Raw genomic sequence first — 19,571 nt, forward strand, 5'->3', positions numbered from 1 at the left:
AACAGAAATGAACTTTAGTTGTTACTGTGTGTTATCAACGAACAACGTGTAATTACGTGACAATATGTTTGACTAAACGGCCCCAAAGCTGGTTACCGCCCTCAACCACCACTTTCTTCATACCCCACCGCATTGTCGACGTGTCATCCAAGATGGCAGCCACCATGACGAAAACCGGAAACACATTTTTCCTCGAACTTCTTCTTATATTTACATTATCAGCGAAACAACCACTAATTGAGTGCTTCACCTCCATGACGGCAGCCTCACTTAACATCTCACATGTGAAAGGTTTTACCTTTGCCGAACGCCGAAATTTACCGTCGAGACGAGACCGGATATGGCACTTCAGGCAAGGTAGATGTCTATTCATCCTACTGCTGCTCCTCGCTGGTGATGTTGAAAGCAACCCTGGCCCAGGAAATGCATCAATCTGCCCATGTGGTCTCAGCGATTACCCTGTCACCTGGTCACAATTAGGCGTTTGCTGCGATAACTGCGGCGTATGGTTTCACAAATCCTGCGAAGAGATACCATCGGGAAACATGTCCCACCTAAACAAATCTAGTGTTGTATGCAATTGTTTACAGATGCAACAGCATCAACATCGATAGTTTCACCTTCAATAGCTTTAAACTTCATACCTCTAACGTCTTTACACCCTTACTCGATACAGATACCTCCTTTGTCTTAGTTACGTCATCCTGCTTCAGTACATTACACTCCAGCCGCCCTCATCCACACACAACAGGAAAAAAGTTTTTCAAAAAACAGAACCTCGTTCACAAACAGGTCACATGGTAACTCCAGCCAACAGCATACCACCAAACATGCAACTGATCGTAACAAGACAAACCTACGTTTACTGACCGTTCATTGTTGCGGACTACGTACCAACAGATCAGAATTCATAGCAGCACTAGCCTATATCAAGCCAGACCTAATATGTGGCACAGAGTCCTGGCTGCGCGGAGTAAAACCAGGTGCTGATCCGGATAAAAATGCTATCCTGTCGAGCGAAGTGTTCCCGCCAAACCAGACTGTACACCAGAACGACAGAACATCAACCGTGGGAGGAGAAGTATTTACTGCTGCGAGTGCCAACATCATGATGGACGCCCAACCATATCTCACCACTGATTGTGAAATAGTCTGGTCCAAAGTACAAACCTGGATGGGAAAGGACTTATACTTATGTTCCTTCTCCATGCCTCGTCGCAAATCAACATCATCCATAAACTAGACGAATCTATCCGCCAACTAACATCAACTGCTAAAGAAAAGTACATCATCTTAGCCGACGACTTTAACTGACCAGATATTGACTGGCCCAACCTGATTGTAAAAAAGGAGCCTTTGATAGAGATATCCAACAAGCCTTGGAAGACCTATCCAAAGAACATCGCCTCACCCAAGTCCACGACCAACCTACTAGGAACAACAACATTCTCGACCTCGTATTCACTAATAACTCATCTCTAGTTAAAACATCATCAGTCCCAGGTATAAGCGACCATGCCATGGTGGTTACTGACATAGATATCATCCCCCAGAAGATTAAACAAAAGCCTAGAAAGATTTTTATCTTCTCCGAAGCAAACTGGGGTAGAATCAACGAGGACACGAAACATCTCTCAGCCACAGTCGTTACTGAAGCAGAAAGCCAAGATTCAACCATTCAGTCACTATGGGGCACTCTAAAAGCAGGCATTGAAAAGTCAATAAACACGTACCATCTAAAATGAGCAAGAAGCATAAGTCTCTACAATGGCTTAACAAAAACCTGAAAAGGATGATCAGACGTAAATCAAGACTCTACAAACACGCTAAAAAGAGTAAACAATGGAACACCTTCAAGTCCTTTCAAAAAGAATGTAAAAAGGCATTTAAGAAAGCCGAAATCAACCACATCAACAACACAATACAAAAAGGCCTCAATGTAAAGAACACCAAACCCTTCTGGAGTTACGTAAAATCCCGCAGACAAGATGGCTCCGGCGTTGCTCCCCTGAAAGATGGATGGACTTGTGAGCGACAGTAAGAAGAAAGCCCAGCTGCTAATTGACCAGTTTAAATCTGCGTTCACCAAGGATACAGGGGATGCACATCTTCCAGACACAACAAAGAGATGTCGCTCACAAATACCCCCACTCAGTATCACCACAATAGGCGTTGAGAAGCTCCTCCGTAACATCAACCCTGCCAAAGCTCAAGGACCAGACATGATACCGGTATTGAAGACCTGCGCTTGCCAGTTAGCACCTGCTTTATCAACAATATTCCAAATATCCATAGACTCTGGTAAACTCCCTCGAGATTGGAAAGACGCTTTCGTTTCACCTGTTTTCAAGAAAGGCGACGCCCACTTAGCCGAAAATTATAGACCCGTCTCCCTAACCTGTGTAACATGCAAGCTTCTAGAACATATCATTTGCAAACATATCCTAAACCATCTGGAAAATAACAACATCTTAACTAAACTTAACCATTGTTTCCGAACCGGATTCTCATGTGAAACACAACTACTGACCACTGTCCATGACCTTCTCTCCAACTATGACTCTGGCACGCAGATAGATATGGCTATCCTGGATTTCAGCATGGCCTTCGATACGGTCCCGCATAAAAAGCTCCTTCATACACTGAAGCAGTATGACGTCACTGGTAGCATAAACCACTGGCTCGAGGACTTCCTTACAGACAGGAGCATGAATGTTGTTGTGGAGGGAGAGAATCAAACCCGGTAACAGTCGACTCCGGCGTTCCACAGGGCACAGTCCTTGGCCCTCTGCTATTCCTCTGCCACATTAATGACCTACCCGATTAAGTTAAGTCCTCGGTCCGCCTATTTGCAGATGACTGTTTACTTTACCGACCCATCAGAGGTCGCCATGACCATGAAATTTTACAGCAAGATCTGAACAAACTTGAAACCTGGGCCAACACATGGGGCATGCGATTCAACGCCAAAAAATGCTACATCCTGACCATAAACCTGAAAACCTCAAAATTTTACCAACTCGAAAACCACATCCTTCAACAAGTCCCAGAAAACCCATACCTCGGAGTGACAATATCAGAAGACCTAACTTGGAGCTCACACATAAATAAGATCACCAAAAAAGCAAATTCTACACTTGGCTTCCTAAGACGCAACCTGAAACACTGCCCCGATTTCTGCCGTAAAACAGCATACTTTGCCTTAATTAGAACTACTCTAGAATATAGCTCCATTTTCTGGGATCCACTCCTTCAAAAAGACATTGATAAAATTGAAAAGATCCAAAAACAATCGGCGAGGTTCATAACTGGCGACTACCAAAACACCAGGCTGCGTGACAGATATGCTGAAGAGTATGAAAATCCCACCTCTCCAGGAAAGAAGGAAGGCAAACAGATTGATCTTCTTCTTCAAGGTGGTTGAGGGGCTGGTGCCAGCAATGCCTAGCCAAGATTTCCTAACCCCAGTCCGGCAATCCAAGCGTAGAATTACCCCTAAACATTTCAAAGACTTCAAAGCAAACAATATCGTTGAACAATACTCAGTTAAAAACTCTTTAAGTGTTTCACACCAATCCAGTGCAAAGCTCAACTATATAGAAACTCATTTTTCCCTAAGACATTAATTGAATGGAACAATCTTGATAAAAGTGTTGTTCGCGCAGACACAGTTGACACGTTCAGGTCAACTGTCCTACAGTGGGACTAACCACCCTCTCTCCCGTTGCGCCTACGTCGAAAGGTCCTGCAACGTATATCCAGATCCAGAACCAAACCTGGATAAAGCGATGATTTGGTCTTCATATTCTATGTTTTCATATATATTAACACTGTTTTCGGTTAAATTTTACTGTTTTCGCGAAAACAGTTCTGTTTGTGGTATCTAGTCCTCCCGGGGCCGAATATGATTGGGACCGAATCGACCTGAATTTTAGGACGGGGCCGAAAAAGCTTGGCCCTGAAATTTAGATACCATGTTAATCGGGGAACCAATCTCCGCTGATACGAGACGGTAATAAAACTTGTGTGTAAAACTTTTATATTTTATTATTGTTTAATTTGAGTTGCAATGTTATGAGGTTAAATTTTATATGTATCATGAATAATGCTGGGTCAAGTGTGAGGCTGGGCGCTCAAAAACCGGGTTAAACCCCCAATGCTTGGAATTGACCGTTCCAAGGCGGTGACTTCAGCTTTATTCTTCTATGTCAGTATGCGGTTTGACTAGATACCGAAAACAGTACTGGAGTTTCACTTCTCTATATTGTTTATAGATTGCAGTAAAATAGTATTCTCAATCATGTAGATTGTAAGACATTGTGATTGATTGTTTTGCCAAGTAAAGAGAATTTACCCATCTAACGCATAGAAGTTGTGTTATGGATTGAACGCGTTGACAATCACATGGCCAATTTCTGAATGGAGCTTGTCTTTAACAATATATTGACTGCAAACTTTTAAGGCATTTAAAACATATTCTAGGTTTCAGTTTTAAAATCAAAACATAGATAATAAGAAGAAAAATAAAGACTTGCTAATAAGTTTAAGTAACAAAATTAAGTTAATAACACATATGCATATTTGTTTAGAAATAACTCTAAGGTTTTAGTTAAATTTGTGACAAAGGTCTAGTTTCATGTTACTTAAAAAAAGTTGAACATTTGCTCATTTATTATAAATAACTTGTACATATTCCCAGAGCTACAGCAGAGGAACTGCAAGTCTGGTATGGAGATGACTACGCCAGAGAACTTCGCCTTGTCAGAGACAAAAACTTGCTCTTCAGACCTAAATATATCAATGGAGAAGGTCTGTTGTCTGTTTTGACTGGTTATCATGACGTTAAACAAATGATAGCTCGATCTTTAAAGGGACACGTTTTGTTGTTCTTTATTTTTGTTTATTGCTCATATTAATCATTATAAGTGGTGTTCACATATTTGTTATAAGCATCTTGTCTTTCAATTTGTCCAGGTTATCTACGTTGTAAATCTGTTTTAAGTGAACGAAAATCTTCTTTTCTGTGTTGGGTTCTTTCAGTCAAGTGTTTTTAAGGGACTTGTTCACAATTTTAAAAATAACTGTCATATATTCAAAAAAGAATGTATGCATGTGTTTAACAGGATGCAGAATTAACAGGGGGTTACACACAGGCTTGACAGAATGAAAACAAACTGCTAAAAACTTTATTTTTTAAATATCTCATGTTTTTGAAATACATTTTCAAAAATCTTTCATGCATAAAAGACAGTATTTCTTGCAGTTTATGCCAATGTCTTCAGGAATAAATCCTTGAAAAGGTCTGAAATCTGTGACAAAATTTAACGTTGCGTGCAGCATAACCATGCAGTACACGACAATTTTTTAATAAGAACACAGGCTTATTATATAAAGTAATTCTGATATATTTCACAATGCCATAAGCAGCATAAAAATCAGTCTTTTATGCATTAGTTGAAATTCTTAAGAAAATTTGTTTAAAAAGTTATTTGAAAAAAAAAGCACCACTTACTGGTGTGCTTACATCCATTAATGTTGAATTTGGAACCCAACTTATTCACGTGATCCTGCATCCTGTAAGACAAGCAAAATTAATGAGCCATGCTCTGTGAAAAAGGGATTAAATGCATGTGCGTAAAGTGTCGTCCCAGATAAGCATTGCTGTCCGCACAGGCTAATCAGAAAAGACACTTTCTGCAAAAATTTGAGTTTCACTAAGAAGAGACTTCCTTTAAACAAAAAATATCATACAAGCGGAAAGTGTTGTCCCTGATAAGCCTGTGTGAACTACACAGGCTAATCTGTGACGGCACTTTACACACATGCATTAAACCCCCTTTTCACAAAGCATGGCAAATTTAGTTTGCTTTCGCTTTCAGATGTCCTGGGGTATATTCCCAGGGAAGGAATGTTTGTTATTTTACTTTTTTTCTTGTTTAAGGCTATTATATTTAGTTTAGACTATTAATTACATTCTAGATTTGTTAGTAAACATGTTCTATGACATTTAAAAAAATACAAATATCTGTGAACAAGCCCCTTTAAGATGATCATAAGTTTTATATTGTGAATAGATACAAAAACTAAATAAGGGGTTCAAATTTCATACATAATGATTTTTATGCCCCCCTTCGAAGAAGTGGGGGTATATTGTTTTTCACATGTCGGTTGGTCCGTCCGTGGGTCGGTCCATCCACCAGACGGTTTCCTGATGATTACTCAAGAACGCTTAGGCCTAGGATCATGAAAATTCATAGGTACATTGATCATGACTGGCAGATGACCCCTATTGATTTTCAGGTCACTAGGTCAAAGGTCAAGGTCACAGTGACTCAAAATAGTAAAATGGTTTCCGATGATAACTCAAAAATGCTTAGGCATTGGATCATGAAACTTCATAGGTACATTGATCATTACTAGCAGATGCCCCCTATTGATTTTCAGGTCACTATGTTAAAGGACAAGGTCACAGTAACTCAAAATAGTAAAATGGTTTCCGGATGATAACTCAAGAATGCTTAGGCCTAGGATCATGAAATTTCATAGGTACATTGATCATGACTGGCAGATGACTCCTATTGATTTTCAGGTCACTATGTCAAAGGTCAAGGTCACAGTTACTCGAAATAGTAAAATGGTTTCCGGATGATAACTCAAGAATGCTTACGCCTAGGATCATGAAACTTCGTAGGTACATTGATCATGACTGGCAAATGACACCTATTGATTTTCAGGTCACTAGGTCAAAGGTCAAGGTCACAGTGACTCAATACAGTATAATGGTTTCTGGATGATAACTCAAGAATGCTTATGCCTAGGATCATGAAACTTCATAGGTACATTGATCATGACTGGCAGATGACCCCTATTGATTTTCAGGTCACTAGGTCAAAGGTCAAGGTCACAGTGACTCCAAACAGTAAAATGGTTTCCGGATGATAACTCAAGAATGCCTATTCCTAGGATCATGAAACTTCAAAGGAAAATTGATCATGACTGGCAGATGACCCCTATTGATTTTAAGGTCACTAGGTCAAAGGTCAAGGTCACAGTGACTCGTAACAGTTAAATGGTTTCAGGATGATAACTCAAGAATGCTTACGCCTAGTATTATGAAAGTTAATATCTAAACAGTAAAATGCTTTTCGGATGATAATTCAAGAATGCTTACACCTAGGATCATACAACTTCATAGGTACATTGATCATGACTGGCAGATGAACCCTACAGATTTTCAGGTCACTAGGTCAAAGGTCAAGGTCATAGTGACAGAAAACGTATTCACTCAATGGCTGCCACTACAACTGACAGCCCATATGGCGAGGCATGCATGTTTTACAAACAGCCCTTGTTAGTATTATTATGTGTATGTTAAAATGTGTCTTGAATAGCATGTTAATAATTTTCTTTTTCAGAAATGTTCTAATGACTGTTCTGCAAGACAGTACAATTGTGAGGTGTGTGGTTATGCATGTAACGAGAATAGTTCCTTGAAGAAACACATGCTGATACATACAGGAGAAAGACCGTACAAGTGTGAGGCGTGTGGTAAAGCATTTTACAAGATTGGTTATTTGAAGAAGCACATGAAGATACATAGAGAGAAACTGAACATATGTGATGTGTGTGGTTATGCATGTATCCGTAGTAGTGACTTGAAGACACACATGATGATACATACAAGAGAGAGACCATACAAGTGTGAGGAGTGTGGTTATGCATGTTACCATAGCAGTATATTTACGATACACATGAGGATACATACAGGAGAGAGACCATACAAGTGTGAGGTGTGTGGTTATGCATGTAACCAGAGTGGTTCTTTGAAGACACACATGAGGATACATACAGGAGAAAGACCGTACAAGTGTGAGGTGTGTGGTTATGCATGTAACGAAAGTCGTAACTTGAAACAACACATAAGGATACATACAGGAGAGAGACCGTACAAGTGTGAGGTGTGTGGTTATGCATTTAAAAATAGTGGTACCTTGAAGACACACATGAGGATACATACAGGAGAGAGACATTTCAAGTGTGAGATGTGTAGTTATGTCTGCAACCAGAATAGTAACTTGAAGAGACACATTATGATACATACAGGAGAAAGACCGTACAAGTGTGAGGTGTGTGGTTATGCATGTATTGAGAGTGGCACCTTGAAGAAACACATGAAGATTCATAATGGAGAGAGACCGTACAAGTGTGAGGTGTGTGATTATGCATTTAACCATAGTGGTAACTTGAAGACACACATGAGGATACATACAGGAGAGAGACTGTAAAAGACTGTACAAGGTGAGGTGTGTGTTTATGCATGTAACTGGATTGGTCACATGAAGAAACACACAGAATAAAGACTGTACAAGTGTGACGTGTATTACAGTAATGTGGTAAAGCATTTAACCGGAGTGGCACTTCATGGTAAATTGTTTAATCAGTATGTTTAAGTATAAATTTAAGCTAATGTGAATTAAAACTCTGTTATATCACACAATTCTCTTGGTGAGCTTTTAAGATCGCTGTTTTCTGAAGTTGTTTCACGTCTGTCGTTAAAATTTACCTTGTTAACACTCTACAGGCGACATTTGTTTTCCAAATGTCTTGAAACTTGTGCTGCTGATTAGTTTCAATGATATCTTGGTGGAGTTTGTAACTGGGTCACGTTTGGGGTCAAAAACAAAAGTCACCAGGTCAAATTAAAGAAAAAGCTTGTTTATGTTCACACTCTAGAAGTCACATTTATAGTCAAGTCATCATATCTGAGTCCCAAAATGGTTTCTATTCATTTAAAAAACATGGCCGCCAAGGGGCAGAGCAGTTTTCCTTATATTACTGTAGAAAAACTCACATTTTAAGTCAAATATTCTAAGTTTATGAAACTTAGTCCGAATGTGTTTTCGAATATCTCAGCTAAGTTCAAAAATAGTTCAGATGTGTTGAAAAGGAGAATGAGACGGACGAGTAGATATGGCTGGAAAAGGCCTTTCCAATCTTCATGAAACTTTGTTAGAACATTTGTCCCAATTAACTTTCCGAGTTTCGGCTGAGTTAGAGCCTGTGTCATGTAGATTAAAAACAAGTTCACTTAGTCAAATTAAAAAAATCTTGTTTAACCTATAGAGGTCCATTGTTTTGTACAGTCTTCCTGAAACTTGATTAAAGCATTTGTTTTAATTATATATCAGCTGAGTTCAAATATAAAATTGTGCCTATAGATTAAACATTTATATTTCCAGTGTTGTTTCAGTCAAATTTGGGGGCTGCAATATGACCCCTTCCAGACCTTAAAAAGTATACAATTTCCCCAAATAACTGCCTTGAATTTCAATTTGAAGGTTTCAAAATTATTTTTAATTGAAACATTCAGTTTATCCCAATATCCAGCTTTAATTATGAGTTCAACCATCTCATAAATAATGTTTATAATTACAAACTCTTGTTTTCTTAATAACACAAACAATTCCAACTCCATTTCCAATTTTTTATCAAAATGTAGCTAATTCACAAAATAAAAAATACTGGATTCATAACGTACTTTTTTAACTCCACTATATATCTTAGTGATTTCATCAATGGGTGTTTCATAAATTTCATGTATTGCTTATTATGCATCAAAATGTTGTATTGTATTTAAGCTGTCATTTTCTCCAATTTTATAGAGGAACCGAACAATGTTTACCTAATAAATTGAGCATTGTCATGCGAAAATGGGTCTAATGCCATTTTCCTCCAGCATACATGTGGCTCCAGACCAGGATCTACCCAGTCAGGCAAGGTATCGTAGTCTCTTTAATGACAGGGTCACTACTGACTAAACTGGGCCTATGAGAAGGCTTGTCCGGAGCTACGCTGGCCACATATAGCTTAACTTTAGCTGACAGGGTAGCTCCTGACTAAACTGGGCCTGTGAGAAGGCTTGTCATGGTAGCTCATGACTAAACTGGGCCTGTGAGAAGGCTTGTCATGGTAGCTACTGACTAAACTGGGCCTATGAGAAGGCTTGTCTGGAGCTACGCTGGCCACATATAGCTTAACTTTAGCTGAAGGGTAGCTCCTGACTAAACTGGACCTTTGAGAAGGCTCGTCATGGTAGCTACTGACTAAACTGGGCCAATGAGAAGGCTTGTCTGGAGCTACGCTGGCCACATATAGCTTAACTTTAGCTGAAGGGTAGCTCCTGACTAAACTGGACCTGTGAGAAGGCTTGTCGTGGTAGCTACTGACTAAACTGGGCCTATGAGAAGGCTTGTCTGGAGCTACGCTGGCCACATATAGCTTAACTTTAGCTGACAGGGTAGCTACTGACTAAACTGGGCCTGTGAGAAGGCTTGTCTGGAGCTACGCTGGCCACATATAGCTTAACTTTAGCTGACAGGGTAGCTCCTGACTAAACTGGGCCTATGAGAAGGCTTGTCATGGTAGCTCATGACTAAACTGGGCCTGTGAGAAGGCTTGTCATGGTAGCTCATGACTAAACTGGGCCTGTGAGAAGGCTTGTCTGAAGCTATGCTGGCCACACATAGCTTAACTTAAGCTGACAGGGTAGTTCCTGACTAAACTGGGCCTATGAGAAGGCTTGTCAAGGTAGCTCCTGACTTAACTGGGCCTATGAGAAGGCTTGTCTGGAGCTACGCTGGCCACATATAGCTTAATTTTAACTGACAGGGTAGCTCCTGACTAAACTGGGCCTATGAGAAGGCTTGTCTGGAGCTACACTGGCCACACATAGCTTAACTTTAGCTGACAGTGTAGCTCCTGACTAAACTGGGCCTATGAGAAGGCTTGTCTGGAGCTACGCTGGCCACATATAGCTTAACTTTAGCTGACAGGGTAGCTCCTGACTAAACTGGGCCTGTGAGAAGGATTGTCAAGGTAGCTCCTGACTAAACTGGGACTGTGAGAAGGCTTGTCAGGGTAGCTCCTGACTAAACTGGGCTTGTGAGAAGGCTTGTCAGGGTAGCTCCTGACTAAACTGGGCCTGTGAGAAGTCTTGTCATGGTAGCTCCTGACTAAACTTGGCCTGTGAGAAGGATTGTCAAGGTAGCTCCTGACTAAACTGGGCCTGTGAGAAGGCTTGTCAAGGTAGCTCCTGACTAAACTGGGCATATGAGAAGGCTTGTCTGGAGCTACGCTGACCACATAGAGCTTAAGACCCGTTTTCTCATGACGCCGCTCATTTTAACTAGAAAATGCGTTCAATATGCTGTAAATGTAATCTACTAGGTGCTTTTAGTGTTGCACGTGTGTTAGAAGTGTTTTAAAAATGTTCGAAGTTCTGACTGTTAGTAAGAAATGTTATCATCTTGAACTATGTAAAATGTTTTAGTATTGGTATAATGTTTGTTATTTTATTTTTTCCTATGTTATTGTTGTTTGTTCCTAAAATGAAAAATGTTCTTAAAGCTTAATAAAAGCTTAGTAAAACCATTTCATTGTTTACTTACATTGTTGTATTATTTTTGCTATTAAGCACAACAACGCATGGTTTGCCTTTGTAATCGTGTTTTATCTATCAGCCATTATTCATCATTAACATTTGCCGTGTGAACACTGAAGACGCCACATATTGTTCCGAATCTTCATCTTTTGTCGGAATCATATCTGTGACAAATTGGAAACTGATTATTATGGGTTCAAAGACAAGGTCAAACTAAAGAAAACGGATGTGACCACTCTTAGATCACAGAGTTATTGCCTAATTTTCATGAATCTTAATTATCAGGGGGTCGTTTCATAAACGATCGTACGGCAATTTTAACTTACGAGAGAATTTTGTAATCATAACAAGTAGACGAACTAGCTCGCCGTGCTCGTCAAATATATACGGCGCTTGAGATTCCAATGTAATTAATTAAGTACTGAACATTTATAATCATATGATATGGACTTTGGCAATTATGTATCTTCGAAAAATGTATCGAATCGTAAATGTCATTATGTGTACTACGATGTTTATTGAAACGGTCCCCAGAACATTTGTGGGAGCCTTCTTGTTTGTGTTCAAATTTGTGTCACTTGGAATCAAAAACTAGGTCAGTTATTAAAATGGAATAAAATGCTGGTGAACACTCTTGATGCCACATTTATTGCCCAATTTTATTGACACGCTCTCAAAGCGCAAGTCTTAATGATATCTCAGTCTCTCAGTGACTCAGCCGAGTTTGAAACAGAACAATTTAGTGTAAGGGGTTAAGCCAAGCATCACACAGTCCCTGGCTTGATCACACAACTTAGTATGGTCTACCGAAGTAATCGTGTTTTTTTCAAGATCATAGACGAGTTATTGAAGGAAAACCGTAATCAAATATGGAGACTTCTTATGTGGCGTTCGAAAAATTGGATGTACGCATATCATTTTCTCTTATAATACACGTGTTCAGCAAAATATTACTAAAAATACGATTATTTCATTTTCCAAACGCCGTTTAAAATCTGATACTTAATTTCTTGCAAAAAAGTTCAACCACCCTTTTTGGCACTGACACGATATTTGTTCATCAAATTTCTCGAACATCACATACGTAGACAACAGATTTGTTGAAGGTTTTCCTTCAATAACTTTTTTACCCCGACGTCTACGATCTTGAAACTCAGAGGAAAGCGCAAACACTGTAGAAACGAAATGGCGTATTCATTAAAATGAAACATAAATATAAAGTAGCCTAACGAGTGAAAATATTCGCTACTCCATCTTTGAAGTAGGTTCCAACTTACGCTCATTGGGTCATTCTCGACCTGAAATGGCTTGAAGTCGTCCGGGGGTGACTAGAAGCCGATTCGTGTCACCATAGAGTGACTTCAAGCTGATTCATGTCATCCTGGGCTGACGTCAAGTCGACCGGTTGACTAGAATCGGCTTGAAGTCACCCCCAAGTGACATGAATCGGCTTCTAGTCACCCCAGGGTGACTTTACGCCATTTCAGGTCGACAATGACCCAATGAGGCCAACTAACCTCACCTAAATGCCAGTAAACCCTCAAATCAAACACAACGACCGACCGATAACGTGAGCAAGTACTGCACGAAACTTTCTTTTATTCAAACACCGTCAGATACTTAATGACTTTCTTTAAGTCTAACCGAAATGTATCTTTTGACCCTTAAATTGACTTTGGCCAGTGTATCTCTCGAGAGGAAGTAAATTGTAAAGTATCGAAATACAGTGTGTCTGAGTCGTTTTCCTTTGACTGAAATGCGGTTAAAATGGATCATATTTTTTACATGTACTTTTCAGACACACGAACACACGCTAATTTGGCCTTCAATTGTTCCTATTTTATCACTACTTTTCTACATTTCCTACCTTTTTATTTCCTTTGTACTTAATTCTATTTTTGCTATAAAACCTCAAAATATTTCTACTTTTTGCTAGATATTTTTTTATATGATTTTATGATTTTATTGTAATTGGATTTTCATAATGTAAAAGATGTAAAGGCTGTACAAACTGGCCAGTTTATGTTGAGGAAAAGTGTGTGAAGCTGGTACAACTCCAGAAACATCCAAAAACAGTTAACATATAAAACCCAATCACAAAGAGGTTTCTCTTCTCTTTGGGAATATGCCTTAGCCTATTGATTTTGGGAAGAAATCTCACTTAAAGGGGGCGTCCAACAGATTTTGGCATGTATTGAAGCTTGTCAGTAAATGCTTTAAATGCTTTATATTGATAAATTTAAGCATTTGAACTAAATATCTCCAGTTAAAAAACAAGAACACAATTTAAAAAAAGGAAAAAAAAAAGTAACCCTCAACAGGGCTCGAACCACTGACCCCTGGATTCCTAAAGTCCTGGAGTAAAAAGCCTCCCGCTTAGACCACTCGACCATCCACGCTCATATTCAGAGCGGATGTTTTGTTTAGCTATATAAGCAATCCTCATAGTTTCCTAAAAATATCGAATCGCGTCGATACGAAGCTTTATCTGTTGGGCGGCCCCTTTAAATAGATTATGTTGGAATGAACAAGAGATGTGTTTGTCAGAAATACAATGCCCCCTATTGCGCCACTTTGAAATAAAATTTCAATATATCATTTGGCAAGTTTATAAATTATCTCAATTTTAAAGCTTATTACTTCTATTTGATTGTATTTTTTTACTTATGACCTTGAAGGATGACCTTGACCTTTCACCACTCAAAATGTGCAGCTCCATGAGATGCACATACATGCCAAATATCAAGTTGCTATCTTCAATATTGCAAGTTATGACCAATGTTAAAGTTTTTGGACGGACGGACAGCTTGTGTAAGGTTTTATTTACATGAAAACTGAAAGATTCTAAAAAAATCTTCATCGGATTGAGGCCTTAAATAATGCAAGTTTAATCAGCATCTGTCATTAAAGGTGAAAAAAACTGAATGGTGCACTGCTGAGGTCATTTTCAAAAGTAATAACTATAACAAATATTATTAGCAATAAAACGTGATCATGGTGGCAGCAGACTTTGAGAAACATCAACTCTTTACGTAATTGAATCACTCGGACCATGCGCAATAAATCAGGGAATTTCAAAATTTAGCAAAAATCACTTGATCATCAGGAATTTTCGCAAAATATTGACTACTTGTGTTTTCACCTCCCGGACATTTTTAGCTCACCTGATTGCTCAGGTGAGCTTTTGTGACCGGTCTTTGTCCGTCGTCTGTCCGTCCGTCCACATTTGTTCGTAAACACTAGAGGCCACATTTATTTCCGATCTTCATGAAACTTGGTCAGAAGCTTCGTCCCAATGAAATCTCGGTTGTGTTCGAAACTGGGTCGTGCCGGGTCAAAAATTAGGTCACTAGGTCAAAAAAGGAAAAAATTGTAAACACTGTAGAAGTCACATTTCATGCCCAATCTTCATGTAACTTTGTCAAAATGTTTGTCTTAATGATATGTTGGTTGAGTTCAAGAGTGGTTCTGGTCCGTTGAAAAGCATGGCCGCCAGTGGGCGGGGCAGTTTTCCTTATTTGGCTATAGAGAAACCTTGTAAACACTCTAGAAGTCACAGTTTTTGCCCAATCATCATGAAAGTTGGTCAAAACATTGGTTCTATTGATTTCTCGGACGAGTTTGAAAATGGTCCAGATCGGTGAAAAAACATGGCCGCCAGTGGGTGGGGCATTTTTATGCCCCCAGAACATAGGTTCTGGGGGCATATTAAAATCGCACCTTCAGTCAGTCAGTCAGTTAGTCCGTCAGGATTAGTTTCCGCTCAATAAGTCAAGCAATTGTCATCCGATCTTCACCAAACTTCATGAAAATGTGTAAGGCAATAACATCAAGGTCAAGTTCGATAATCAGCCAAATTGACCCAGACACTCTTGAGTTACGGTCCTTGAATCATCGTAAAATTGTTTTTTTTGTCGTTTCCGCTCAATAACTTGAGCAATTGTTATCAGATCTTCACCAAACTTCATGAAAATGTGCAAGGCAATAACATCTAGGTCAAGTTCGATAATCAGCCAAATTGACCCAGACACTGCTGAGTTACGGCCCTTGGATCATCGTAAAATTGTTTTTTTTTCCTCGTTTCTGCTCAATAACTCGAGCAAATTTTATAGGATCTTTACCAAACTTCACGAAAATGTGTAAGGCAATAATATCTAGGTCAAGTTTGATAATCGGCCAAATTGACCCAGACACTCCTGAGTTACGGCCCTTGGATCATCGTAAAATTGTTTTTTTTCTTGTTTCCGCTAAACTTCATAAAAATGTGTAAGACAATATAATCTAGGTTAAGTTTGATAATCAGCCAAATTTACACAGGCACTCTTGAGTTACGGCCCTTGGATCATCATAAAATTGTTTTTTTCTTGTTTCCGCTCAATAACTCGATAAAATGTCATAGGATCTTCGCCACACTTCATGAAAATGTGTAAGGTAATAACATCTAGATCAAGTTCGATAATCAGCAAAATTGACCGAGACACTCCTGAGTTACGGTCCTTGAATCATCGAAAAATTGAGTTTTTTTTCTCGTTTCCGCTAAACTTCATAAAAATGTGTAAGACAATAAAATCTAGGTTAAGTTTGATAATCAGCCAAATTTACCCAGGCACTCTTGAGTTACGGCCCTTGAATCATAAAAAAATTGCGTTTCCGCTCGAAAAATGCTTAAAACTTCTATGTTGCTTCAGATGTAACCTGCATATTTGGTATGCATGTGTATATGGACAAGGCCTTTCCATACTCACACAAACTTTGGCCCCTTTGACCTTGAACTTAGGGTCCGCGTTTAGGTTTCGAAATCTGCGTTAACCTTTCGAACAAGCGTTTTTCTGGGGGCATATGTCTTCCGATGGAGACAGCTCTTGTTCTCTATATGTATATAGTGAAAACATGTAAACACTCTAGAAGTCACATTTTTGGCCTAATCTTCATGAAATTTGGTCAGAATATTTGTTTCCTTGATATGAGAGTTGAGTTCAAAAATGGTTCCGGTCCGTTGAAAAACATGGTTGCCAGGGGGACGGGCAGTTTTCCTTATATTTTTATAGTAAAAAGGCTTGTAAACAATCATGAATTAAGGTCATGTAACATGCGAGACAACTTTTATGAATATTGCATTTAAGTTTACAGTAATTACTCGCCTTTTGACTATTAAATTTTTCATAATAATACAGTGTATTTTCTAGAGGGTACATTTCTTTTCCGATCTTCATGAAACTTGGTCAGAAGCTTTGTCCCAATGACATCTCAGTCGAGTTCGAAACTGGGTCATGCCGGGTAAAAAACTAGGTCACTAGGTAAAAAAAAAGAAAAAACTTGTAAACACTGTAGAAGTCACATTTCATGTCCAATCTTCATGTAACTTTGTCAAAATGTTTGTCTAATTGATATGTTGGTTGAGTTCAAAATTGGTTCCGATCCGTTGAAAAAGATGGCCGCCAGTGGGCGGGGCAGTTTTCCTTATTTGGCTATAGAGAAACCTTGTAAACACTTTAGAAGTCACAATTTTTGCCTAATCATCATGAAAGTTTGTCAAAACATTGGTTTTATTGATATCTTGGACGAGTTCGAAAATGGTCCAGATCGGTGAAAAAACATGACTGCCAGTGGGTGGAGCATTTTTCTTTATTGTATATAGTGAAAACATGTGAACACCCTAGAAGTCACATTTTTTGCCCAATTTTCATGAAATTTGGTCAGAACATTTGTTTCTTTGATATGAGAGTTGAGTTCGAAAATGGTTCCGGTCAGTTGAATAACATGGCTGCCGGGGGGGGGGGGGGGTTCTTATATTTATGCATAGTAAAAAAAGCTTGTGAACACTCTAGAAGTCACATATTTTGCCCAATCATCATGAAACGTGGTGAATAGATTTGTTATATATATATATCTCTCAGATGAGTTCGCAAATGTTCCCGATCGGTAAAAAAAAATGGATGCCGGGGATGGGGCAGTTTTCCTTATGTGACTAGAGAGAAGCCATGTGATCGAACACTATAGAAGTCACATTATTTGCCTAATCATCGTGAAACTTAGTCAATACATTGGTTTTATTGATTTCTGTGACAAGTAGGAAAATGGCTCAAATCGGCGAAACACACTTTTTAGCTCACCTGATTGCTCAGGTGAGGTTTAAGGATTGGTCTTTGTCCGCCGTCTGCCCGTCCACATTTGGTTTGTAAACACTCTAGCATTCACATTTCTCAAGCATTCTTTATCAAAGTTGCTGAAAGATCTCAGTCAAGTTTGATAATGAGCAAAATCACATAATTAATGCCATAATTATTGCCCTTAGATTGTCCAAATGTTCATTATATTATACAAAATCCTTTGAAACACTCTAGAGGTCACAATGTTTTTTCAGGTTTTATGAATCTTGGTCATATTTATTTTTGTTAGCAAAGTTTGATGTTCGGTAAGGGGGTTCAACTCAAAATATAGGTCACCAGGTCAAATCTTACAAAAACAAAAACACTATACGCCAGAGTTTTGGTTCAATAATGATGAAACTTGACCAGGATGTTTGTCTGGACAATATCTAGGTCAAGTTTGACGTTTGGTAAAGATTGAATGACCCGACTCCTCTCAGGTGAGCGAACTAGGGCCTCTTGTCCCTCTTGTTATATATGAGCCCTGCTCTGTACAAATTGTGCAGTCCGCACAGACTAATCAGGGACGACACTTTCCGCCTAAACTAAATTTTTGCTAAGAAGAGAATTTCTTTAAGCGTAAAATATTACAAAAGCGGAAAGTGTTATTCTTGATTTACCTGTGCGGACTACTCCTGATTAACCTGTGCGGACTGCACAGGCCTATTTGGAACGACACTTAACGCAAATGCATTAATCCCCATTTTCACAGGGCGAGGCTAATATGTGCATGAATATGTTCAAGCCTCAGTCTTTGTGCAAGCTTGAATATTTTGTGTTGGCTTCAATACTTTTGCACGACCGTTAATCACGAGTGCCACCTCTTTTTGAGATGCATTAATAAATAAGCCAATGCTACTTCCGAGGTTGCGCTAAGGTCCGGATGTTTTGATGTAAAACCTACCTACCCTGTAAATTGTCCATAAAAGTTCAATACATTCGGGCCTTGGCTAATTTATTCATGCATCTCAAAAACGAGGTGATTAACGACCGTGGTTTTGGTTCTCCTTTAAATGTAACAAGTAAAATAAAAACACCTTTTCGGTGGCCACCAACCATCGATGACAAGAAAATGTAAAGCATAAATTACCAGTAAGCATTGCACATTTCATCATAGTTCTGTTGTTGGCTGATGAGAGTAATTCATCCACGGGTAGGGACGGTCACTCTTTCCCATTCAGCTTTTCTTCTGACGGCCTCGACGGCTACCTACCTCTAGCGTACCGTAGAGAACAATATTACACATAGAGTCGTGTCTGGTGAAGTGTCTAAACAAAGGCACCTTTCGTCGTTTGACGGTAGCCAGTAGAGCTCTTGTGGGCCAACTATAGTTGCTGTCACGTTTCAAACGCTTGATGGTCTTCTGCTCCGTGAAGGAGATGCGGAGCAGTCTTCGGAGACACTTGTGATGAAATGTCTGCATCCTGCGTTCTGTGTCCGCATGAAGCGTCCAAGTCTTGCGGTCGTACAGTAAAATGGAAACTACGATGGACTTGTAGAGCCTATACTTGGTGGGGAAGCTGATGAACCTCAACGATACTGGTAACATCCGTGGACAGGGTTGCTCCAAAGTACTTGAAGCTGGTCACCTCTTCCAGCTTATCGCTGTTCACGGTGATGTCTTCACTGGTGTTGTTTGTGCTGGTCACGATGTTTTTCGATTTATGTGCTGATCTTTATACCGAATTCTCATGCTCTTTCCTGGACTTGAGGTCTTGGAGTTCACTGATGGTGCAAACTATGTGTAAAAGTCATCAGCGAATGTCAAGTGGGAGATCGTTCTGCCACCAATGCAGATAGAGCTGTGGTGGTCATGCAGGGTATCCTGCATACTTAATGAAAAGATTAAACACGACGGGGAAAAGCCGACATACCTGACTGATGCCAACTGATGAACTGAAGAAATCATTCTTCTGTCTGTTGAGAAGTACTGCGTTGCTGGCGTTTCCGAAGAGTTCGTGGGTGACTTGAACCAGCCCTTC

General features: G+C 39.4%; 1 protein-coding gene across 3 annotated transcripts; it reads left to right on the plus strand.

Moving 5' to 3' along the window:
• Positions 1-3,970: 3,970 nt before the first annotated feature.
• On the plus strand, positions 3,971-11,430 carry LOC127869278 (zinc finger protein 675-like). 3 transcript variants are annotated; one of them, XM_052411711.1, is made up of 4 exons: positions 3,971-4,012; positions 4,700-4,809; positions 7,416-10,875; positions 11,044-11,430. In XM_052411711.1, exons 2-3 carry the CDS (start codon positions 4,729-4,731, stop codon positions 8,283-8,285), a joined length of 951 nt encoding a protein of 316 aa, XP_052267671.1. In that variant the 5' UTR covers positions 3,971-4,012; positions 4,700-4,728; the 3' UTR covers positions 8,286-10,875; positions 11,044-11,430. The 3 variants fall into 3 exon arrangements, with proteins under 3 accessions (XP_052267671.1, XP_052267672.1, XP_052267669.1); XM_052411712.1 differs by having other exon boundaries at positions 3,990-4,024; XM_052411709.1 differs by lacking the exon at positions 3,971-4,012 and adding an exon at positions 4,082-4,240.
• Positions 11,431-19,571: the final 8,141 nt, after the last annotated feature.

This window comes from Dreissena polymorpha, chromosome 2 (assembly GCF_020536995.1).
Source record: "Dreissena polymorpha isolate Duluth1 chromosome 2, UMN_Dpol_1.0, whole genome shotgun sequence".
Lineage (NCBI taxonomy): Eukaryota > Metazoa > Mollusca > Bivalvia > Myida > Dreissenidae > Dreissena > Dreissena polymorpha.